Raw genomic sequence first — 25,341 nt, 5'->3', positions numbered from 1 at the left:
ATGTTCAGTTATTCCTCTGCTGGCACAGGCACTTCATCCTATCTCAATTATTAATAGGAAATTGAAGAGTAGCTAGAAAAATATTTGTGAGCTGCATAAATCACCTTTTTAAAAATAGCTCTTTCTTGGAGAAAGGTGGGCAGCAAGACAAGATGTATCACTATGAATAGATACAAAAGTAATTTCAACATTTATTTTGAGAAGCATTGTGCAATAGTAGCCTCATCATGCTTTTTCTGCTTGGCAGGATAACACCATGTCAGCAGATGACCCTCCCTGCATTACCAAGTGCACAGCATATCTGGAAACAGACCTTATTTGTGCTTAGGCGTTAAACTACAGTTGGGAAAAATATCCCCAAAGGTTTTAAGCTTAGTAATAAGGAACAGCAGTCTTTGACATTTTGAATCATACTTTCTTTTTTTTTTTTTTTTTCTTTTTTTAAAGCCTAATATATAGGAATAGTGTGACAAAAACCAGGCCTGTAACTGGATCGCTAGAAATTATTTAATCAATAAAGGCTTAGGTAGAAAAACAGGACTCATAAAGTTACTTTTAAAAATAATATGTGGTAGCAAGAAGACTTTCAGTGCTCTTCTATTTCTTGTTGTCTGTTAGTAAGATGGTAGGTATCTATAGAAGCTTCAAAATGCAGTAGCTCTCTTCAGGCTCAAAGGAGATTTAGGTTATATTTAGGTTATATTTCTCTCCCATCTCACTGCATTAACTGTACATTCCTAAGTTTCTGCCTTAAGCTCTTTTCTCCTGCCTCCAATTCTACTTGCCTTCTCCATGTGGGTATTCAGCAGGGATGTATGCAGTCCTTTGAGTCTGAGACATACACCTCCATCTCTCCAAGAGACAGCTTTTTTTCCCAAAAGAAGCCAAAAGGACAAAAAAAATAGTGACCTAAGGAGCAAAACAAAAGCCTAAGGTTTAGCCAGCATATTTCATTTTTGCACATTTCAAGGCCTGGTAGCATGAATCACACTGCTAAGCTGAGTAGAAATTACAAAAATTTATTTTCCTGAAGAATTTCTCTCTCCTTTCCAAGTACTTAATCAAAGACAAAGAGTTTTCCTTCCTTTCCTTCTTGTTTAGTCTCATATCAGGTCTGTTTTCCTATGTCCTTATTTCCCCTGTACTGCTTTGTTTGCTTGTGCTTGTTTTCCTCCTATCTTAATTCACCACTCAAGTACTTTCAGTAAAATCATATGGACGTTGTGTTAAAAAGAAAGTATTTTTTTTAAGTGGTGAAAATGGCTCTTTGAAGTAAATTCTGCTTTGAATCTTCTGGATGAAGACACAAGGTAAGGACGCTTTGGAACCCAGGGCTGTGTAGAATAGAGATTAAAACATGGAATGACACAAACATGAATGGTCATGGTAGGTGGAGCCAGGTTGGTTGCTTGGCAAACTTGTCTTTGATTTGTCCAAACTATGATGTAACTGGAAGTGTTAAACACCATTATCCTTCAGCCTTTTTATGTGTCTTAAAGTATTTTTAACTAGAAATGGTGTGTGTACCATTAGACACTATATGGAGCCTCTAAAAAAAGAGTACTCAAAAATAATACAGTATAGTTGAAGACTGCAGTGCCATTAAATATCTGTAATTCCAGATCTCAAAAGTGATTGATTGATGAAACTTCTAAGGATTATTACAATTGCACAAAATATAAATACTAGGGCAGATGTTTGTGGTGATGGGGGAGTTGCTAAGCAGGGAAGTACTTCAGTACAAGCACTTTAAAATGCTCCACTCCAGCATTGATGTATTTTCTTAAAGTGACTGTTCAATTCCAAATTTCAACACTGTGACTTGGGACTCAGAAGTTCAGAGTGTTCTCTGTCCTTTTGCCCTGCTTGCATGTTCTTGCCCTTCTTTTGCATCAGAGCAGACACTTCTCTGACACCACAGAGAGCTGCTTAAAATTAAATAATTAAACAACAAGAAGCAAGCAGAAAGAAGTGAGTTGTTTTCCATGTGTCCATGGAGTGACACTGTCAGAGATGACTTTTGTTGATTTGAACAGTCGTGGGGCCAAACCCTGTTACTGTTACATGGTGATAAACAGTCAAAACAAAATGATGGGATCATATATTAGTTGTCATACCTGTTTAGAATTTTTTGGAGTTGTGTATTCAAGTGTACAGAAGTGAAAGAAATGCTATGTTTTCTAATTTTTCAGATTTGCTAAAAGTTAATGAAGAATGGTGGAGATGTGGATTGTTTTTTTTTTAATATAATGAATATACTGTAATTATTTTATGTTCAAAAATTTGTTTGGATGAGATCTTCATTGCAGCAGCATTATTTTAATTATTTTTTAATTGAGATGTGCTGCTCCAACACTGTTTGGAAGTAGATACTTGTATGTGCCAAGGGATTTGGAACTGACACGCTTGCACTTTACAGCTTTGGCTAAGTCATGAAAACCACATTTTTAGGATGGTTCTGTAGTTGTGCCAGTATCACACAGCAGATGTTCTGCTCTCAGAAGAAATCTGTGCACAGGCTGGGAGCTGAGCAGGCTCTGTCCTTGGTTCTTACAAGCCCTGTTTCCTCTGGAAGCTCTCGTGGCACCGGGCAGCCCCAGGCCCTCCTGGCTGGGAGGGCACCACAGTTTGATTCTGGGGAAGAGAACAAGATTTTAAAATTGTATTGTTTTCTTCATCTTAAAATATGAGCACTGATCAATTTCTGCATTCTGCACTGAAAATGGCTTCGTCTGTTAACTGCAATGTTTTATTGCTTCCCATGCCTCAGAAATTATGATGTGAGCTACTGAGGCTATAAACAGTCCAGCCTATAGAGTAACATAAACAGTGTAACCTTACTGTGAAAATTAGAAAATAACCTATCAAAGCAAAAAGAGAAAAACTGAATCATGGTGTGCCTCAAATGAGTTTATTTTTGTGGTAGCTAATTTTTAAGCTCACACTATTTGTAGGACATGCAATGCTTTACATTTTTATTTTGAATGAAAGTAAAAGTAGCCCTACTGCTTAAAAATTGTAGCTTCCTTTAGAAAACATAAATCCCCAAATAAGGTGGAGTCTGAAATGAACATTTAAATTGTTGGTCATGTTACAGCTCATACTGGCTTCTAGAGGCTGCTTTTTGAGCAGTGTTAGGGTTTTCTGCTGTACTCTATCTTTTTAGTTTACTCTGTACCATAAACCATATGTATTTACCATTTGCTGATTTTTACATCAGTATTGTTCAGGGAGAAGTCACAAGTTAGAGAAACAGGTGAGCACCAAGAACAGGCTCATACAGAAAGATCATGAGTTATTTAAGGTTGGAAGTTAAAAGGTAATTTCTGATTGTTGGACAAGAAATATCCTGAAACACCTCCTGTTGGGAATAGTAATGCAAAGCATTATCACTGCATTTAAGATGAAACTTGATCAGTTTGGGGTTGTCTGATATAGCCATGATGGGAAAAGGCTGGAATCTTTCACTGTCTATAGGCCCTTCAGTCCCATATTTCTAAATCCAGGATATATTAAAATACCCAGAATTTTTGCTTTTGGCTTGTTTGTTGACACTTTGAGTAATGTTTTCTGTAATAAAATAACTTCTCATTATTTTAATTCTGGTTTAGGAGAGATAAAATGTTCAGCCTCTCATGTAATGTATTTTATGCCAACAGATGACAATACCAAATTACTGTATAAATGGGAAAAGACATTCCTGATGAATATATATGTGTATCTGTATGGCTGGGAGGCTTTATGAAAGGGTCACTGCACAGTCAGCACGTGAGCTGGCTTATACTTGTTGACTAAGAAAATCCTGGTGTCTTTGACATACAGCAAGAATATTTTAATATTTCATTATGTAGGGCAGCAAAGCAATGAGAGATGTATTCTGCAGAGCATGTGAAGAGTCCAAGTGCAGGCATTTTCAGTACCTCAATACCTATAACAGGGAAATGCACTAAGGGTCAGTATGGTGCCCTTTCCACATCTTATCTTTATGAGATTCCAGTGATATGAACCAGAACTTTTTTTACTGTCAGGTTGTTTACAAACTTCTCACCCAACTCACTCCATTTTTTTCCTCTCCATGAAACATCATGTATCCCGTGATGGGAACAAATACAACTTTTGTTGGTTTTTAGCAGCATGTGTAAAATGCTAAGAACATGTTAAATGTTTAACATGCTAAAGCATGTTAAATGAGGCCTGTTTTATTTAAGTGTATACACTTCTAATCAGTGTTTGATCTTAATAAATTGTATACTCTCCAGCCTATGGGACCTGGCATCACATGAGTGGATGCTGTTGGCTTATGTTCTAGTTTCAGTTTAAATCCCACTGCAATTAGCTCCATAACCCAACCAGAGGGAATTTACCATTCAAGCTTTCCAAGTAGATTTGTGTATTCCATCAAAGAACAAATAGATTATGAAGGGATTTGATGTGGCATTTACTGCTAATGGGGCCTTACTGCTGCAAGAGCAGAACAAAAGGAAAGTGTTCTTTTAGATGCTGTTGGAAACAAAGGGACATTGTCATAGTGAGTTTTATACAGGGACTCTTCTGCACTTCTCAGTAAAGGCACTTTGTGGACAGTCACTGAGGCTTCATTTCCCCAGCAGCCAAGCAGATGATCCTGTCTGGAATGTCCATTTCCAGTTGCACAGTGCTGCCCATCTCCTTTGCTGAAGTGGTGCTTGACTCTGCCATGCTGAGCAGTTTCAGCTCACCAAGTTAACAGAAAATATTTGGAGGGTGGAAGGAGGGAGGGTCACATCTGTTTTGTGTCAGCAGTCTCAGGTTTGGTTTGATGCTGTGGTCAAACCCCGATGGCCAAGGGCTGCAGAGCTGGCTCACTGCTCTGAGCTTTGCTGCAGGTGCAAGGGAAGCAGCAGCAGCAGCAGCAGCATCCCTGGCAGGCAGAGCCAGAGATTGCAGTCAGGCAATGCCAGACCATTCCTCCAGTGCATCCTGCTCTGGTCCTGTTTGTCTGACACGTGGGGGTACCCTGGGAGCTTGGTCAGCGCCCCCTGAGATGCTGCTGCTGTGGTGGTGGCAGGAGTCTGAAACAAGTTGGAGGCACTGTAGTTCTTATATCCAATATTTCTTGCAGTGTTCCATGTTTTTCAGCCCAGCAAAGCACATGACATAAGATGCTCACTTATATCCACTCTAAACTTGTATTACTCTTTTACTGAGACAAATCATGCAGTAGTTTATTTTAAGCAAATTATAAATCTAAGAAAGAAAAGTTATCTGGCATAAGTTAATCAGCTTAAAGCTGTGTATTTGATAAAGTGCTGTAGTTAATGAGCTTTTTTTTAAAAGAAAATATTTCAAATAAGAGGAAAAAAATTTACAGAGCAGTTTGCTCTATAACAATTTAATGAAATTTATTTAAACTATTAGGTGAAAATTTGAGATATTTGAGAGGAGAGTTATTTTCTATTCACAGCAGGACTTCAGAAAACACATTTCCGAAGAGTGTAAACAAATTATTGTTTGTCAGAGATGAGCAAAATGTAAGCTCCAAAAAGCAAATGTCTAATAAATAGACAAAATTCAAAAAGACACAAAAGAAGCTTGTCTCTGCTTATAGAAAATACTGAAAGGGGGATCCTTGTGGAAACAGATGGCTTTTCTTTCTATTTTTGCTGGTATGAGTGCAGGCAGAACTTTTCTCACTATTCCAAAGCAGGCTTGGTAGCTGTCACATCATAAGAACTTGCAAAACTGCAATTTCCAAACTTTGGTGTTAATACTTACGGTGAGAGGAAAAGAAAAACATTTCTATAGACTTTTACTTCCATATATTTGGTTTTGTAAATTCAATTTAAAGTTTTGCTCTTTAGTTGCATTTTGAGCTGAAGTATCACTGTCTCAGGAGGTCAGGAAAATCTCAGAGAATTTGATAAAGAATTTTTAAAATTTCATAAATGTTTTGAAGAGAATCCAAGCATGATCTTTAGAGAAAATTAAGAGATTTTAAAAATTTTTCATGGTTACACTGTTTCACAGTTTCTTCAGTTGAGTATCTGTCCTTTATACTCCCTGAATATCAACCAACAGTGGCTGAAGATGGGTCCTATAGAATGTCCTGATCAGCCACATCTGTTCTTGTTGGCTTTGCATTTATTTGGTTATGTTCACTGAATACTTCTGTAGTAAAGTTCCGTGGGGAAAGACTTTGTAGTCCTTAGACAGGAAACAGGTATGTGTGCAGTTCCTGGTGTATCCTTGACCATTCTTCCTGTGTACAGTTCAAGAAAGACAATACTCTTCTCATTCTTAGATATTTACTTTCTAAGGATCCTACTGGTATTGCCCTCACTCTGAGTTGCTTTGTTGAAGAACACTTTTTCTGCTTTAAGTGAATCCAGACAAATTATAAAATCTTAGACACATCAGGTTGCTCAAAAAGTTTTAATGCTCCTTCTGAATTTAAAAATGTCTGTTGGTGGCTGAACAGAATCCTCCTTTACTTTCTACCATCTATGAATCAATTTGGAGGGATGGTAAACTGCTCTGGTTTTGATTACTTAAATACATCAGCAGTTGCAAATAATCTCAAATCTCAATTTTACATTTGCTGTCAGGATGCAAAGAGATAATTTTGGCTAATCAAACTGCTATCAATAATTTTTATAGCATGTGCTTATTTTTATGACATATCTTTTGATGCAAATGGGAAAAAAGGTTTCACAAAACATTTGGTGCAAACAATAAAATCATCATTCTTGAAAGAGCAATTCTAAAGAATGAGTGAAAGAAATTCTCCTGTAAAAATTTCTAGAAATATGGGAGTCTTTCAGTAGCACTCTCCCACCTCTACTCATGGAAATTGGGCAGCATTTATATTCATTAGTGTGTATCCATTATCCCAGTCCCCTCGAAATTCTTTTACAGAATTTCATTGAGTTTCTGTTAGTGTGGACCTGTGAGGGTTACACAGAAATTCTGTATCCTGATATTAGAAATTATCCAGGTAATTAACAATTAGTACACAGGTAATTATACAGGATTACTGTTTACCTTTATTTATGATTTTGGAATAATAGATATTTATGGAATTAATATCCAAAACAAATAGCATCCTATTTTAATTACCTTTCCAGATAACTAAATAACTAAGCAGATGAGATGTGAAATCAGACAAGAAATGAAACCATATTTCAGCAGAATAGACTATTACTTAAATCTTAACACCTGTGTGCATATAGGGACACACAGTAGGAGAACAAAACCTTCTGGTTTAATTTGATGTTTAACAGTTCAATATTTAGAAATAGTAATAGTGCTTGCTACCCTCCCTCTAGGAAAAATGTTAGTCTTATATCTGATTTCTGTGAAGATTCTTCCCCTTAAATGAATCTGGTTTTTGTAGCATCTCTCAAACATAGCCTGTTTATATGGGCCAGACATAAAATCATTAGCAAACTTTTAACTGGTAATGCAGGTTATGTTTGTAAATTTGTGTAATTTAGCTTGCTGCCTTCACATGAAATTGGCATTTACCTCCTTGCCACGTGAATACTTTCTGTATGTGAAAGGGTTATTTGTCTGCTTTACCTTCCTATGTCTTTTCTGCTTTGTCAAGAAAATTCACTTAACATAGTCACATTCATCTTGAGTTTATCAATCTCCCTTTGGGTATGTAAAGCTTTAAAATACGTATAAGAAATGGTATTGCACTTATCTTTTTCAGGGATGAAAACCTTATTATCTAAATCTTCTATTAAAAATTGTATTTAGCTTTATCATTGTCTCTGGAAAATAAAAAAATTAGTGATTTGTGTTCAATGTATTGGCAGAGTTGTATTTGGAGGCTCAAGAAAGCCAAAGGGCTTTTGCTGCTTCTTTAAGTAGGTCTGCAGAGGGATTTAATGAAATTGGCAATAATGGAGTGATATCAACATGCAAATGACAGACAGACTGACTGTTCTCTGAGCAGATCATATGCTGGGCTTAATCCCTGTTTCTTTGTGCCTGTGTGATTTAGGGTTTGGAGAACAACCATCTGCTTGGCTCAGTGTAGACAGCACAGAGTGGATACTGTTGAACTTTGGGGGAGTGATAGCTGGAGGAATATTTATCCATCAGCTGAAGACATCTTTTTTATATATATCTCCTCATTTTCACAGTCTTTTTGATAGCTTTTAATGATCAGTTGGCTTTTGTGGTGTTTATACCAGAATCTCTTTATATGGTCCCTCTGTTTCCTCTTCCCACCCTCCCCAGCTGCTGGTTTGTAGGGAAGCCTTCATTCCACCCTTCTTGCAAAGACCATGCAGAATTCATGGTTCAGATTCTGAATTGCCTTCAGTTCAGTTCCCAAATCAGAAATGCATCCCTGAAAATGGAGGTTGGCTTCAGTAGTGCATGTGACACCCATGTTTCCTTCTGTGGGCTCAGAATTGGGGATGTATTCATGGAATGCTGGATTCTTTGAGCGAGTCTCAGCTGAAGGCTCCATGCTGTAGGGATTGCTTCTCTTCCTCCTGAGTCTGACAAAGCCCAAGTAAGTTAATCTCGTGGGGTTCTCATCTGACTCATGTCCTCTGTTTCCCAGCCAGAAGCAGGATAAATTACCCCTCCCAAAGCTCTCTGCTGGCACAGGCAGATTGCTCCCCACTTGTGAGCAAGCTTGGCTGGGATTCAGCCATGGAGTGTGCAGTCCTGCTCTAATAACAGAGCTGCATGCTTTCCTAAAGGCAGATTGATCCTCAGCTGAGTGACAGAGCAGTCATTTGGGTTTCACTCTGTGTAGTTGATTGGAGATATTGTGTGATTTTTGGGTGGACAAATCAATGCAATTTGGCACAGATTACCTATGTGAGTATTGAGTACAGTTGTTGCCTCTTATTTACTAGTTAAGCTTGTATTTTGGTCATTAGCAGAGTTATGCAGCCACATCTAAAAATAAATATGAAAAGCGTTTTGTTTTTCTCTACTCTTTTCCTAGTTATCTTTAGAGCTTGACACTGCCTGGCACAGAACTTGTACTATGCAGTCTCCAGTGGCCTTTCAGAAAAGCTTTTCAGACTTTGTTGACCCATTTCCTGGATTAGTCTGGCTAAGTTATGGATTATTTTGTCTATTAAGCTTTTTCTTGTGTCCAGTAATTCAAGAATGGCATATTGGCATAATAATGTATTCAATTAGTTGAGTTTCTGAATCCATGTTTATAACTCTTTACAAAAGTCTCAAGAAGTAAGTGGTAATAATTTGATTTCATGCAATATAGAAGACAGTAGCTTGTCAAGTAGACTTTGTGTTTGGTGGGTTTTTTTTAATCATGCTTAAATAAGTACTTAAATTCTAGAACAACAGGAAGCAGGCAGAATGATACATTTGTTGATGTAGGATGTCAGATAATTTAGTACAAATTACAGATTCTTTAAATACTTGAAAACAGTGAAGGTCAGGAAGCCTCCATTCAAAATTTTCCAGCGTATGTATAATATTTTACAGGATGTCTGCCTGTGGACTGCAAAGGAGTAATCTGTAAAAATCAACTTGTTTGTTGTTTTTCATATTGTCTATTTATGCCCTGACAAATGAGCATCGGATGTAGTGTGGAGTCTGCAGAGCAGCAGAGGGTTCAAGGTTACAGCCAGCCACGATTGTGTCCTGCAGCACGAGGAAACTGGGCTCAGGCTGTCATTTGGAATGGTTTGTTTTCAGTAAACAACTTGGAAGGCTTGGAACAACACCTTGGTGGCTTCCTCAAACAGATTCATCAATGGTTTAGAAAAGGAAAGTAATCAAAAGTCCTACTGTTTATAATTTGTTTGATTCTATCAAACAGAAATTTCCCTGGTATTCCTGAAAAGATGCATTTCAAAGTACTCGTGGGGCAATAATTTTGTATTGAATTAGTGGCTGTCATCTTGAAAATAAGAAAGTTCCAGATTAGCTGTCTGTATTGCACACCTAATTTTATTTATATTATATATTTTATATTCCTCTGTATTGCATACAGAGCATTTAGAGAAAAAAGGAGGAAAGCAAGAGGGAAAGAGAAGGAAAACACTGGTACAAAGAAGCTGTGTGGGCTCTACAAGCTTTTCAGTCAGTGGAAGTGGTTAGCCTGGGTTTTATTGCCCCAGTGTGTTGGATGCTCTCAAGTTTGGTCTCTTGCATAGGTTCTGCAAGTAAAGAAGTGTTTTTCTCTAGCTCAGCACAGCTGGGGCTGCATCAGGTACATATCCCAGGAAACATTTCAAATTCACCTTCCATGGCCAGTTGGAGTGTAGTGAACAGCTGGGAGACCAGCTCCCAGAATGCAGTGAAAACAAACATGTTTGCACTTTGTGTTCTGCTGTGGGACCTCAAGTTAAGCTGTGGGAAACAGCTGCTGAAAGCAGTCATTTAAATATCAACTTAGAGTGGTGCTGGTTAAGATGCACTGACAAATGCCTTTGTGGAGTACAAGCTGAAGCTTTATCTGTGGCCACTAAAATGCAGCAAAACCAGATTTAATTTCCCCAGTGAAATGTTGAAAGCCTCACAAGCCATACCATCACTGCTGAGTAATTTAAATAAATTTGTGTTCCATTGACTGACATCCAGAAACTTTCTGTAAAAGATGCTGACAAAATCCATTTCTTACAGTGGTAAAAGCAGATAATAATCAGACAGATACACACTTTAACACTATACAGGAACATGAAGATTACCTTTATTATTTATACAAAAGTGTATCATTTTACTAGACCCTAGGAGAGACACTGTCATCTACAACCACTGTGTTCAAATACTGTGAAGTACTTGCAGGTGTCCTCTTTATACATAAGAAAAATTCTGATTTCCTCTTCATTTATGCTTTTTGTTAGTAAAATTTTTGCAGAAGTGTTCAGTTATTATGTACTCTGGAGAACTGAGTATTGTTTTGTGTCTGATGAGGAAGCCTGTATTCAGAAGAGATTTGAAATTAAAAATGCTGATACTGGATAAGTTTTATGACTTTCAAAGGTGTTAGAATTAAAATACTCTTTCTAGACTCTTGAATCATCATAATTCGCAGCAAAATAATATCATATAGCTAAAAGGGCTGGGGTTTTTTCACAGCTTGGTTTCAACTGAGTCTTCTACATCAGTAAATGAATGTTCTAATTCTTTCCAAAACAAAGTTTTAAGTCAGTGACATCCAGAAAGTATTTTAGAACTCTTACCCTTCAGAACTCAGGACTGAAAACCATCTCTTTCAAGAATTTTCAATTTTATTGGAAATATTTTGATGACAGGAAGGGCTTTTTTAGAGCATTTCATTGTACTGAATATTTTGAATATTTGTGAGGGTTCTTGGTGTTATTTTCCTCAGTAATACCTGCCAAAATGTTGTAGGTTTTTAGAGCACTGTTTGAAAATCTTTCTATCTGATTGTAGGAAAAAATTGTCAGATGTTTAAGAAGTAGCCATTCCTAGATGTCTTAAGACATTTGGTGTGGAATGAAAGGGAGTGAGAAGCCCAATTGAAAACAAAAACTTAGTTTAAAACAGAAAGTATACTCCAAAATATTTTTTAATTTTTTTCTGGGAAAGAAACGGGTGGTTCTGCATAAAAGGAGCAGTTTGACTTAAATTTTTTACTGAGATTTTTTTCAAGCAGGCAGCAGTTTCTAATCTTGTGTTCAAAGGACACTATTTCCAGTTCCCTTCTAACCATTCACTGCTGGGTGCTGTTTCATTCACCTGAGGAAACAAATTGGACTTTTTATCATCATCCTTACCTTGTGTGTTCCACAGCAGTTTGTTTTCTACTAGCACAATATTAATTATGCCACTGACAGTAATATCAACCATTTGGAGCAGTAATTCACTGAGCCTTGTAGCAAAGCCCTCTGTCCTCAGTCCTCTCCAGCCTTTGGTTGTGTGAGTTCTGTGGGACTCTTGGAGAATGGAATTGGAAGCACAAGCTGTTATTTTGTGGTTTGACTTCTTTGTCCTTAGAATGAATTCTTCTTTTCCTAAACAACCCTCTCCAAATCTTTGTCCCACTGTGTTTATGGACTGAGCTTTACTCCAGCCAAGAAAATCTGCATACATTATGGAAGAAAAAAAAGATTTAAAATTACTTCAAAAACCCAAGTGTTAATTGTCATGTGAATATAGTGGCTCTCCACAGTCACACTTCTTTTAGGGGCCATTATTGCTGGATAAGCAGTAGCTTTGGGAAGGTAATGCAGGCTGTCTCACTGATAACACAAGCCATGTCCTCAGGGAAACATCATACATTCCAGCATATTTCAGGAAATTTCATAAATTTCAGCATATCTCACATGTGTCAGGCATGTCTGCTTCTCAGGATGGGACTTTTTTTCTAAAGGAAATATATTTTTGGTTTTCCCTGAAAGCACATGGCTTTGTCTTTTAGGTAAATTACACTGCCTTAAAAAATCCCCAAAAGCATCCCATCATCTGATTCATGAGTCTTACCCCAAATCTAGTGGGACTTTTTAAAACATTCAGATCTCCCTTTAAGTATCTTTCTAATGATGAATACTCTCTTACTGCCCTCTTTTAACCTCTTGACTCCTAGAATGGATAAGGTATGAATGTATTCACTAGGAATCTTTTAATTTTCTTTGGAACTTGGCAGTATGATTTTATTTTTTTTCCCCCTGCTTGGAGTTGCTAAGAGGTTTAGAAGCTAAGCCTGGATCAGTGACCAGAATTGAGTGCTGGATACACAGAAGGCTGTGCAGAAGATGCACATAATGCTGTTTGAAGCCATTATTAAGCATTGCTGGGATTTGTGTTGAGAAGTGGAAATCCTTGCAAGTGGTATTGAAAGGGAGATGTAATACAGTATATCTAAAATGTAGAAATACATTCAGATGGTATTATAGCAAGCTGAAAAACAGAAGCTGCACGAGTCAAATAAAAGGTAGAAAAACTTGAAACTTGGCAGTTTATGTGTTTATCATATGCTTTTTGAAAATCCCTCTAGGAAATGGTACATTTTAATGTAATTTTGAATTTTTTTGGCATGTTGTTACAGGTCTTTCTTATTATTTTATTTTTTCAAGGAATCCAAAATGTACTCAGCTTATTCTGTGCCGTGCTTACTGAAAATAAGGTTCTCTTTCACTCAGCAAGTTTTCAAAGGCTCAGTGATGCCTGTAGGGCTCTGGAGTCTTTGATGTTTCCTCTCAAATACAGGTGAGTTAAGTTGGCTTTCTTTGAACTTGTTAAATAATTTTATAACTCATTTTATAACTTCTATTACAAACACGAATACAATTTATTACAAAAACAAGTTACTTGGATTTTTTGTTTGTCCCAGACAAAAAGAGTTGTGCTATAGTTGGTAAAATAAGCAAAGCTCTTAATGATGCTAATCCTGGTGTGTGCACATCATTAATAAAAATCTGGTTGCATCGTGGCAGTGGAAACAATGAAGGGAGAAATTCCACCTGCAAATGTAGGGTAGAAACACTCCTCACAATCCAGAACATTCTGTAGCTCAAAGATAGCAGCTACATTAGTGTGTGTCAGTTTTAAGTCACTGACAAATGTCCACCAGAGAATGAATTTAAGTCAACAAATCCTCTCTGAAGTCAACTGATCCTCTCTAAAAAGCCACAGGTGGATCCGAAATTTTGAAATGGAAAACTTCATGTCAATCAATTTGGTTTTTTTTAGGAAGAAAACATCTAATTCCAACTCACCTGTTTCAAACTATGCTTGTATTTTTGTATTTTTAATAGCTTGTTTTATTTAAAATACTTCAGAGATTAGCTTCATTATAATACAGAATAAGAAGGAAGAACTGGAAATTGAGTTTTGGAATATGTTTCTTAATGTTTCTTAATGTTTAACTAATAATGTAAACTTCTAATAACTGTAAATTAGGTGTAGAAATTCACTGATGAATTTAGATCCGGCTCTTGACGTTGTTTTGATGAACACACAGAGTTTTTTAAATTGTCAAACCAGGTAAACAGTGCCTGAAATAGTGTTGTTTAGTTGTCATTTCAAGATGAAAGCAAAATATTTCCTTTATAGACTTCTTAGAAAACAATATTTTACAATAGGCTGAAGTGTAGGTATATGGCCACAAATGAATCATGTTTTTAAAATTAAGGTATTGTTTACAACTTCGTGTGCCTGACTACTAACAGGAAGATTTTTTTAAGAAAAAAAGTTGCCTTATGTGAAAGGATACTCCTAAGCTTTTATTCTGTTTAATTTCATCTTTTCACAGTTATCCCTACATCCCAATTCTCCCTGCCCAGCTGCTGGAGGTTCTCAGCTCCCCCACGCCTTTCATCATCGGGGTGCACTCTGTGTTTCGCAATGACATCCATGAGCTGGTGGGTACTGCTGCCCTCCCAGCCCAGAGCCTGCCCTGTGCTCAGCTCTGAGCCCTCCTGGGGGCTTTGGAGGTGCTTCTGGGAATAATTCACATCTCTTCAAAATATTACTCTAAGAAAGCGAGACAGTCAGGGGAAGAAAATAGAGAAAAAGCATAATTTTTTTTTTTTTGTACATTGAGACTGTAAAGTAGAGGGAAATGATTTTGATTCTGGTGCCAGAGGGGAAGGAATGGATCCATTTCTGGCTTTGTCATCTATTTGTCCTGAGTTTGAACAATTCACTTAGGATTTTCAAGTGCATTCTCAATTGTTTTATTTTACCCTTTTTAAGTATGTGTTTGGAGAAACTGATCCAGGGTTGCAAAAGGTGCTTAGAAACATGAAATTTTACTTCTAGTTGCCCTCACTGTGTTCCTTTGCAAACAGCTTATAAGATATCTCATGTCTCTGAACACAGACCTGGAATATCCAGAAACAAAAGTCACTTTTGAAAGTTTAGCCTAATTTCATTTTCTTTGGTTTAATTTCTTTTTTCAGGGCTAGATTCAGTAATAGAAAGTATTTGGAGTATTTCCTGTATCAAAAACATTCTGTACATTAAAGTTGGTACTGTTTTAATTTGTTTTAGTAAACTTGTGTGCAGATCATTGTTCAGAAATTTGAACTGTTGTGGTTTTTTTAAGCTATGCTCACTGTATGCACTTTTACTATTTGTCCCTTACAGTTAGATGTAATCATAGCAGACCTGGATGGAGGAACAATTAAAATTCCTGAATGTATTCATCTGTCCCAGCTGCCAGAGCCACTGCTACACCAGACTCAAATGGCACTTTCTCTGGTATGTTTAGATAAAATCCCCACATTTCACCCTCTCACCTATTTGTAAAGAATGAAAAATTTCAATATTAAGCTTTCAAGCACACTGGAAATGAGATTTAATAGATTGATTCATGCATCATCCCTGTTTTTAGAAGAGTTAATTCTGTGTAGTTCAAGTTGGTATCATCAGTAATGGAAATCTAAAATGTCTTTTCACTGTTCAAGAGGTAGAGATTTTTCCTTTGTAATGGTTTTTAATAAGAGTATTTGAGCAACATTATTACTACTCAGTTCTGCTCCCTTTCTATGTTTATAAATTCATTTCAACTGTACATTTTCTTGAAAATTAAAAAATTAATAACCCTTTAAATTTTATCTTTGTTATGCCTCTGTTTCAGAATTTAGGAATAATGGATTCTACATTAGTGAATTGCCATAAAAAGTACATCAGTTTGTCTTTTTGCTATCATTGTAATAAAATAGAAATCACCTTATTTGGAGGCTTCTGAGCAAATCTTATCTTAAATAGAAGAATTTTTATTCTCTTAATCTGTTTCAGCTGCATTGACTCTAAAATCCCTAATGGTATTGATCAGTTTCATGGACTGTGACAGGAGTTTTTGATAACTAACTCACATATAGAATCCTGAAGCTGAGAAGTTAATTCCATTTTTATTTCCATACAGTCTTCACAGTTTAACTCAATTTATTATTTGAGGTACTCAATGTCAGTGAATTTGAGAAAGGAAAAAAAAAAAGTCTTTTTCTCAGCAAAATGAAGGAAAAAAGATTATATTTTCAAAATTCTCTAGGTTTTGCATCCTGATTTGGAAACAGCAGATTATGCATTCCCTCCCCCACGAACAGCTTTATCACACTCAAAAATGCTGGTAAGATTTCTGTCTTATTTTCTGTGTCTGACTTTCATAAGTGGAAAACTGTTGAAATTTTAGACTAGTAGCTTCCTTTTAAGAATTTATGTTTGCTTTCATCTATACTATATCTATACATACTATACTATGTATTTATAGTTTTACTGGTGGAGCTAGAGAAATGCATTTTTCCCTCTAATATCATTCTGATGGGTTAGAAGTTTTATAAAATCCAAAAGCCAGTTCAATTTAGGAACACACATATGAGCTTTTTGGGTAGAGATGTGGATTATGTGAATAGGTGAAACTCTTAGGTGGTACAATATATTTGTTGTACTTATTTCTGCCTTTAAGATTGGGATTTTTCATTGCTGAAGACAGGGAATGTCATCCAGACTTAATCTAAACTAATGGAAGAATTCAGCTAAGATCTCAGTTTGAATAGGAAGGTTTCAAATTAATATGATTTTGTATCAAAACAAGAATTTTGTGAAATTTGAAGAAATTACCATGTTTTCAAATAGTCAAAGAAGTCAGGGTACAAATGTACCTGTTAAAATCCTAGAGAGCAGGAGAAAATGAACATGTCTGTCAGTAAAGGGAGCCATACAAAATTTAAGTTAAAAATAGAACAACATGGATCATGTACCAGTGCAGAATAAACAACCATCTAGTAAAATACTCCAATAATATATTCCAGCTTTATATCATTTTATGTATTCCTTTTATCTTTAAAAATAAATTCCAGGCTGTAATTTACTTAATTTGGTTGTTACTTAACTGATGAGCTGGTTATCTGATAGTAAATACTGTGTGTAATATTTAAAATTACAGTTTGTAACATAACACCATAAAACCTGAGGTAATAAAGGAATTTTTGGGATCTCAGGTTTTTTGAGATGGCTGCTGAGATAAAACAACAGGGTGGCCCAGGATTTGATGTCAGTCTTTAGTGGCACCTGGGCCAGGTGGAGATGTCACTGCCCCAGCTGTTCACATCATTTCCATTAATCTGGTGGTGTGTATTTAAACACTCTCTTAAGTAAATAATCCAAGACTTTAAGGCCCTGCTATTTTAAACTTTTTACAGTAACTGGTGGCAGCAGCAGCAGTGCCACCTCAGGCTCCTGCTATTCCCTGCTGCCCCTGCCTGTGTAGTGCTTCAAGCCACAGTTATTTTAGGGAATGAATCCAGGCTAAAATAGCCTTTTTTCCTTTATTTCACATCAGGTTTCTCTCATGGCAGCACATTTGAGTGGTTCAGGACCTGAGCACCCCTCAGCCCCCTGGCTTTGCCCAGAGCCTGTGCTGCAGGCACAGCCAAGACCAGCAGGGGTGGAGGGTGGCTGTGTACAGGGTCTGCCATGGCCATCTGGGGACAGGGCAGGGCATCCTGGTGGCCATTAAGGTCCCTTCCAGTCCCAACCATTCTGTGACACAACCTCACCCCTGTGCAAATATCTCTGCTTCATGTGCTGCACTGCTACACTCATGGAGCTGTAGGCATTTCTCATACAGATTCCTACAAAGTCTGGAGAAATTTAGGGTGTGAGGATGCTTTGACAATTCAATTGCTGCTTGCAGGACAAAGAAGTGCGAGCAATCTTCCTCAGGCTGTTTGCACAGCTCTTCCAAGGATACAGGTCGTGTCTGCAGCTGATCAGAATTCATGCTGAACCTGTCATTCACTTCCACAAGGTAAAGGAGGAGCAGTTCTGTGTATTTATGGTGTTCCTTTGTGCCATGTTATTCCCACAAGCCTGCCTTTTGAACAAGTGGTGAAGTTTAAAAATGTAAATAAAGTTATCTCCATATGATAAGCACATCATTTTGGCATAGCACAACATCAGTCTGTTTTAGTGGGACTAATTGCAGGGACAGGACAGAAACGTACAACAAAGTTAACACTGAAATTTAATACAAATAAATATTTGAGGAATCACTGTGGAATTTTGAAAACCTCTGTATGTAATAACACATTACTTGAAGGTACTACTTTTCTCTTTTATTACCTGTGAGATTTAAAAAATGTGTGCCTCAAATTTCAAATTTTTAGGTATAAAAAGGTACTATGTACAGTAGAAAATTGAATTAGAAAGTACCACTTACTAGTATAAGCTGATAGGCCGGTGAAAATGTTTAACTAATATATAACAGTTGTTTGTAATTGCAAGTTTGATGCTGATTAAAAAAGGTGAATTTTTTTCTGTTTTTGTTGCAGGCAGCCTTCTTGGGCCAGCGAGGCTTAATTGAGAATGACTTTCTAACCAAAGTCCTCAATGGAATGGCATTTGCTGGCTTTGTGTCAGAGAGGGGTCCTCCCTTCAGAACCTGTGATCTTTTTGATGAGGTGAAAACTGTTTCTGTATTCCCAAGTAAATTGCAATTTACTGTGATATTTCAGCATGGGAAAAACTACTGGAATGCTTCTGAGTCCCCAGTGTTTATTGGATCAAGTTTATACTAATCACCTCAACTCTTATTTTCTGCTAAGGAGATATTTCTAGCTTACTTCCATAAAATTACACCATTATATGTATGAAGTTAAATAGTTGTAGAAATTTTGGTAATGCTGTTCCTGTTGTCAGATCTGCAGCTTCATAATACATTGCATGTGCTAGTACAGAATTATTTTCAGTAATTTAATTATATTCTCTGAAATGTTAACAACCTCACAGAAAAATATTACATTAAATACTTATCCAAGAATGTAAACTGAGACAAAAAATTTCATTATATAAGTAATGCTGCTGTTCTTTTACTGTGTTGGTTTTGAGTTCAAGGTAGAGTAAAAATAGAGTGTGATATTAATTCTGTGTTGTAGTAGTAGTACCTATGAGAAATTTGGATTGAGGTATGTGACAGGACTGGTTTAGGTATGTAGGACTTTCTTTCTGTCTGGTGACAAATGCTGCACATGGAACTGAAAATGTCTCATGTTCCAGAGCAACATGGCCTCACACATTTTTCAGTGCTCAGCTTTCTTTCCTTGGTTTCAATTTAAGATTAACATTTCCTAACTTAAATAGGAAATAAATTTTTTTAGTTGAATCATCAACATTTTTTATTCTTTCTTCTTTTAAAAAAAGTTGGTGGCCTTTGAAGTCGAAAGAATTAAAGCTGAAGAGGGCAATCCACCAAAAATGATAAAGCATGTCAGAGAACTTGCAGAACAGCTCTTCAAAAATGTAAGTTGTCTGTACCTGCTGCATCTGGAGAGTTGAGATGGTAACATTGAAAAGTCTGATTTCTCAGATTGAGCCAGAAAATGGAAGTGACTGCTTGTGGTAGTCATCATCTACATTATGGCAAAATTTAAAGATTATTACATTTGTACATGCAAAGGAAATTCATTGTAATACCAGTGGTTTATTAATGCTAATATTGATTTAGATATAGCTACAACTACTTACCTATTTTTAGTGGGTATTCACATAAGGTCTGTAAACTGCTATTTTTCATGGCTGCAACCTGTCTATGCCAAATAGATCTCTTTTCTTGCTTGTCAACAGTTTTCCATGTGAAAATTATACATTTATAATGTGTATTATATAATATATATAATACATATATATTATACAATGTGGCCTAATGTGTACTTTCAGCAGTTCTCTCCTGACCCAGTCACCCTGGTTTGCATGCTCAGCAGGCATTATTTCATTTTTCACAGCCTGTTTCTTGAACAACTCCATTTCCAGTTTAATTTTTCCCTTCATATCATGTTTATTTTACAAAATGCTTTTATAAAATCTCTTACCATTCCTTTAGCTGGTTCTGGGATGGGGTTTTTTTGTTTGTAGGTTTTAGATTTTTTGTTTGCTTTGAGGTTTGTGGGCTTTTTTGGCATAGCATCTTGATCTCCCTCCCCCTCACGCTTCTGTGGTTATTCAGACTCCACAGAGCATTATCTGGTACACCATCAGCTGACACCTTTGTCACCCTTTCTTTTCTACATCCCACTTTCCCAAAACTGTGGTTTACATCTACAATTCTGAAAAACAGCCCACAAGAGCTACCAAATGCTGCTAAGTTCTGGGGTTTCTTTTGTGTTCTGTATGTCTTTTCTGATGATGAGATTTATTTATACCATTGTGATTGACCTGCTCCTTCACTACCACTAAGTCAGTGACTTCACAGGAGCACACACTGGTATTCACTAAATCTATGACTTTGTGCATTGAGAAGTCAGAGTTCTGGTAGTTTGTGCATGCACCTGTTTTGACTGAACATAGGTGAATGGTAACACTGCTCAAGCTGTGCCTAGAGCTGCCTGATTTTAAACAGACGGCTTGTTGTGTTTTGACATCTTGTTTCACAGTTTTAATAATCACAGTATTGTAGCTGTGACAGTTTAGATACAAGGGAGAGACAAGGTCTGTTGGTGAGAGATAATGTCTGCATGAGTCTTGCTGCTATAGGTGGACAATCCAAGGCATTAGACCTTCCATTAGCCCAATAGCATGGACATCTGACATGACATTTGTGATGTTCAAGATAAAAGTAACTTTCCCTGTGTATTTCCTCTGAATCTCTCCTCTCACTGAAATGGATTTTGGAGCAGTTACTCTCCTTTTCTGGAGTTTTCTGCCCTCTGTCTTCTGTTACTCCCTCCTGAATCTGTGTTCTCTTTCTCTTTCTTGCCTCCTCTTGCATCTGCTGCTCTCATGCCCCCAGATTTTTGGCTTGTTCCAAAAAATTTTCCTTTGCAGAGAATGCATGTGGCTAAGGAGCTGCTCTGTTTTGTCTGCTGTTTCTCAAGTTGATGCACTTGATCTCCTTGTTGCCTTTTGCTCCTGTAAACAACAGTATTAAGCTCCTGTTTACAAGTTTTCTTCCAAACTTACTGTGCATTTACAGAGAGCCCTCATTGATGGATAGCACTCTTTGGCAGTGGTATGTAGCCAGTAATGGGTAACAGCATAGAGTCAAATTGGACAGCAGCAATTTCAGATGTGATTAATGGTAACCCCAGAATAACTGAATGAGGAGATGAAAATACCCCATTTGTTTTGATTACTGCACCCCTGAAAATGTGAGCTGTCATCCTATGCATGGTGGTAGATAATCTCTCTAATGAAGAGCTTGACTGTCACACCAGCTTATATTCAAGTCCTTAATATTCATAAATTTGCATAAAATCAGCATAAGTTAAGCAGGGATTTTCTTTTGCTCTTGTTTTGAATTTTTCACGATGACAAAAGAAGTTTATAAAAGCCTTTAAGAAAGTTGGAAATATTAAAGTTAATGAGTCAAGGGCAATATGAATATGAAACATTTTATCAATCATCTGCATTAGATATTTGACTTCTTAATCTTTAAAGTATGGGAGATTGTCCAAGCAGCAGCAAAACTCGATGGGGCAGATGGTGGTATCACTGCAGGATTGCTTTGGTGTGTGACCCTTTGCTCTCGCCCTGCAGGAGAACCCCAACCCCCACATGGCCTTCCAGAAGGTTCCGCGGCCCACGGAGGGCTCGCACCTGCGCGTGCACGTCCTGCCCTTCCCGCGCATCAACGAGGGCCGCGTGCAGGAGCTGCTGCAGGAGGGGCTGGCCAGGAGCCAGGGGGCACCCCCTGCCACCCGGGGGGACAAGAAGTGCGTGGTTCCAGCAGGTCCCCCCGTGGGTATGTTCATTTGTGCCCTGTGCTACCTGGTTCTCACGGGTGATTGGCATTTCTGCAGCGTGTTGCTCCCAGTTTCGTGTTCATGTTGTGGTTTTAGTGATCGTGGCAAACTCTGGTGCCTAGACTTCAGTGTTTGCCTTTGCCATTCTGAAAGCCCTTTTTTATCTGCCTTTACTAAGACAGATATTATCTGCTGCCTTCTTTACTAAGAAGTCAAGCATCCAGAGAGTGATGGGTGTAACTGCTAACAACAACAGTGGATTTGATCTGAATTAGAGTTTGAGTTGAACAATTAAACTAGATACTGAGTTAAACAATTAACTAGATGTTGAGCTGAACAATTAAACTAGATATTTAGGCCTGTTAAATATCAGCATAGGTCACTTGTAGCACTGGCTGAACCAAGCTTTGAACCGTTTGAGTTCCTCCTCTGATACCCAGTAAAAGGCATGTAAATTACTGGAAAAAGGCAAAGAGCAAAGATAACATCTGTGTCAAAAGAAATATGCCTATATTTAAGCATAAAGAGCAGATGTGGACATTGTAAGCCTGTCATTTTCATTTTAATGCCAGAAAGTTCTATTACTCATAGTCACACTCATCAATGTGGATGGCGGCATAAACCAGTATGATTAGTCAACTTGCACGTGAAGAGCTTGCAAAACTTTTGAAGGATGGGCTAAGAATTCAAATCCATCTTTAAAAATTACATGTCTAACCACGAGACTCCAATGAATTCTTTCCTTCTCTACTGCTTTTCTTCAAATAGGGTATGGCACTTGCATAGGCAGACTCGCCTGACTAGGCAGCAGCTCTTCAGAAATTAATTTGGGAACTTTAATGACTGTAGGGCAAACATGACCCAGCTATATCAAGCTACTGCAAAAAAGCCAAACATCTTAGTAGGATGTATAAACAGGAGTGCAGTCAGTGAACCCCATGGAGAAATCTTTTCATTGTGCTCAGTAAGACCTCAGCTGGATGTTTGTGTCCATGTTTGGACACTGGAAGACTGTCTCCATTTTTGGTTCTGTTGGAGGGAGTCCATAAGAAAGCAACAGGAATGACCAGTGGTCCAGAGAATGTGACCTACAAGGAATGATGGGGAGTTGTTTAGACTGAAGACTAGGAGACTGAGGGGACACAGAATAGCAGGCTTCAATTATACAAGAGACAGTGAGAAAAAGAAGGGGAATAATCTGTAATGATAAGAAATAATGGGTTTAATTGCAGCACAAAAATAGAGTTATTTGTCAGCAAGGCATGGTAAAATGAGGATGGTGAGGCAGTTGAGTGGATTTCTTGTGCAGCCATGGAGTCTCTCTTATCACAGAACATTGGGAACATATTAGACAAACATGAGAAATAACATAAATAGAGTTGATCCTGTCTAGGGACAGCAGGGTGAACTAGATGGCCTCTTGAGGCCCTGCCCAGGCCTGTTTCTCTTTGGGTTTATGCAAGAAGAGGATGAACTCTCTTCACCTGCCTTTGCTGTTGACTGTATCATTGAATCTGATACTTACAGAAAATTTAAAGGATGTGTGGTTATGTTCTGTTGTCTTTCTTCAAAAGGCTAGTTGCAGGAGAAGGGATTTTTTTAAAATAAATTAATTTCTGTGTCAAAGCAGGGAGTTTGCTGGTCTTTTCCTGAGGAACAGCTTTCACTCTTACACTCCCTGCTGAGCTGTGTCTCAGAATCCTTGGATATAAGTAGCTCATTATTACCTACTAGAGAGGCATGTCCTGAATTTAGATACTATTTATTTGATATTATAAAGAAAAAGAGAATGTTAGTTCTTGCTTTCTGAATTTTGTTGAAAAATCAGGGCAGAACAGTGGATTAAGAAAATGAGATCTCAACAGTTTGGAATCAAGATAAGAGAACAGGTTTGTTAGGTTAAATTCCTTGTTGCAGAATTCTTGTCATGGCCATCTAAAAATAGTTATCTACTGCTACAAAATGTGCAAGGCTATGTAACTCGCTGCAGATCACACACATTTATTATTAATTTGTGTTTATTTATGTATTTCATCAGCATGTTAGAGGTTATAATCTCTTTGTGCCTGTATGAGACAACAAGAACAAACAGTTAAGAGAATCAACTAATGCAGTTACAATTCAGAGCACTCTCCTTTTCAGATGGAATAGGAAAACCAGAGATTTGGGATCTTGTGTTCCCATCTGCCTGCAAATGGCATTTGCCTAACAGAATAAAAGGGAGGACACAGTAATTATTTTCTTGAAGAAATTTGTGGTATTCTTTGTGGTTCTTGCAGGCATTTCACAGATGTATATTCTTCTTTTTCTTTGTTAGTTTCCATAATGGAAAAAGGAAGCACAGTTTTCAACAGTGCTCAAAGGCTGGAAGTTGTTAGAAACTGCATCGCGTTCATTTTTGAAAACAAATTTCTGGAGACTGAAAAGGTAATAAAATGAAATTTTAATTCTCCCAAATTACTCTCTGTTCTGTTAATGAGCAAATGGAGACTGGCCTAATCGCAAAGTACATTTTGAAGTCTTGTTACAAATGCTAAGGATTATTTTGGCCATTTAAATGAATGAAGTAAGCAATAAAAATCATCATCTAAATACAGTATTGTGTGTAATATGAGGCTAATGGATTTGAAAACCTGTTTCTAATCCTACATGGGTGAGTTGAAAACCCTTTTTGCAAAATTCATTACTGTTAGAAGTAGCATTGTCCGCATAACTCTTTTTTAAGAGGTGGATGTATATTGGTCTAGCAGCATTAATTAGAAGGAATGCAAACAAAAGGCATACATATGTGCTTTGGTGTTTAACAGCCAATGTTCCTTAGAAATTTTCAGTACAGTCAATTTTGCTGGTTTTAAAAGCCAGTAATTTGATAGAACTCAGAGATGAATATAAATATTTGGCATGTCTGCCTTCACTGAAATGTGCTAGTGAATTCTTATCCCTGACATTCTTATTTTCTCTTCACTGAGAAGTTGCCAGGTTTTGTAGATTCTGTCCATAGAGTTTTCTGTTATTGATTGTAGAACAATCACTCAAACTTACAATCAAATCTAATTCTACATTTGAAAATGACTGTAAAATTATCTTAAGAAATTTTTTGACTTCTACAGTATCACCTGTATATCTGTGATGCTGTGCAGATCAAGATAGAAAATGAGCTTTGCTTGATTTACAAGTTATGGTGTCAAAATGCACATGGGAAAAGTCCTAATCAAGTGTGTAACACTTTTAGAGTTTTCATCCAAGCAGAGCACAGTAGTTTTTAACCTCATTCAACTTCCAGACACATGGGCAAGTTCAGTGGGTTTTTTGTCCTCCTATATGGTAAATTTTTCCTTAGCAAATAGGCTGCCTTTTCTTACTTACCTGTTACCTTCAGCCTAAGGGGCCACAGCTGGTAATCACTGTTGTAGCATTTGCTGCATCTTTCAAGCCTTGATATTAATACTCTGGTGGCCCTGGTTTAGGATAAACTGCATGACAATCTAGTGGCCTCACTGCTATGAGAGCTATGCCACTGCTAAACCCATGTGTCATTCATTGCTTATCCCAAAATCTGCTGCTCAGCCTTGACAGGCAAACTCCAGTCTTGGCCTGGCTGTACAGAACAGAGCACTTGCTTTCATCCACAATAATCCATTTCTGATTTCACATCCATTAATGCCTGTCCACATTAAAGGATTTCTATTTACAGATGTAGGTGAGAAATGCTGTT

At 37.3% G+C, this 25,341-nt stretch overlaps 1 protein-coding gene across 6 annotated transcripts in view; it reads left to right on the top strand.

Moving 5' to 3' along the window:
• SBF2 (SET binding factor 2) overlaps nucleotides 1-25,341 on the top strand; it is a 232,184-nt gene that overhangs the window by 119,094 nt on the left and 87,749 nt on the right. For all 6 annotated transcript variants that reach the window (XM_071427963.1, XM_071427961.1, XM_071427965.1 and 3 more), the window contains exons 7-15: nucleotides 13,020-13,152; nucleotides 14,198-14,306; nucleotides 15,034-15,147; nucleotides 15,941-16,018; nucleotides 17,585-17,698; nucleotides 18,222-18,350; nucleotides 19,090-19,188; nucleotides 21,421-21,625; nucleotides 23,944-24,053. In XM_071427963.1, the coding sequence (XP_071284064.1) occupies nucleotides 13,020-13,152; nucleotides 14,198-14,306; nucleotides 15,034-15,147; nucleotides 15,941-16,018; nucleotides 17,585-17,698; nucleotides 18,222-18,350; nucleotides 19,090-19,188; nucleotides 21,421-21,625; nucleotides 23,944-24,053 (1,091 nt within the window). The remainder of the gene's footprint in view (nucleotides 1-13,019; nucleotides 13,153-14,197; nucleotides 14,307-15,033; nucleotides 15,148-15,940; nucleotides 16,019-17,584; nucleotides 17,699-18,221; nucleotides 18,351-19,089; nucleotides 19,189-21,420; nucleotides 21,626-23,943; nucleotides 24,054-25,341) is intronic.

The sequence above is a fragment of the Agelaius tricolor genome, unplaced genomic scaffold, assembly GCF_023055355.1.
Source record: "Agelaius tricolor isolate 1412-34295 unplaced genomic scaffold, bAgeTri1.0.p SCAF_5, whole genome shotgun sequence".
NCBI classification, from domain to species: Eukaryota; Metazoa; Chordata; class Aves; order Passeriformes; family Icteridae; genus Agelaius; species Agelaius tricolor.
This window is presented reverse-complemented; position numbering and strand designations above follow the sequence as displayed.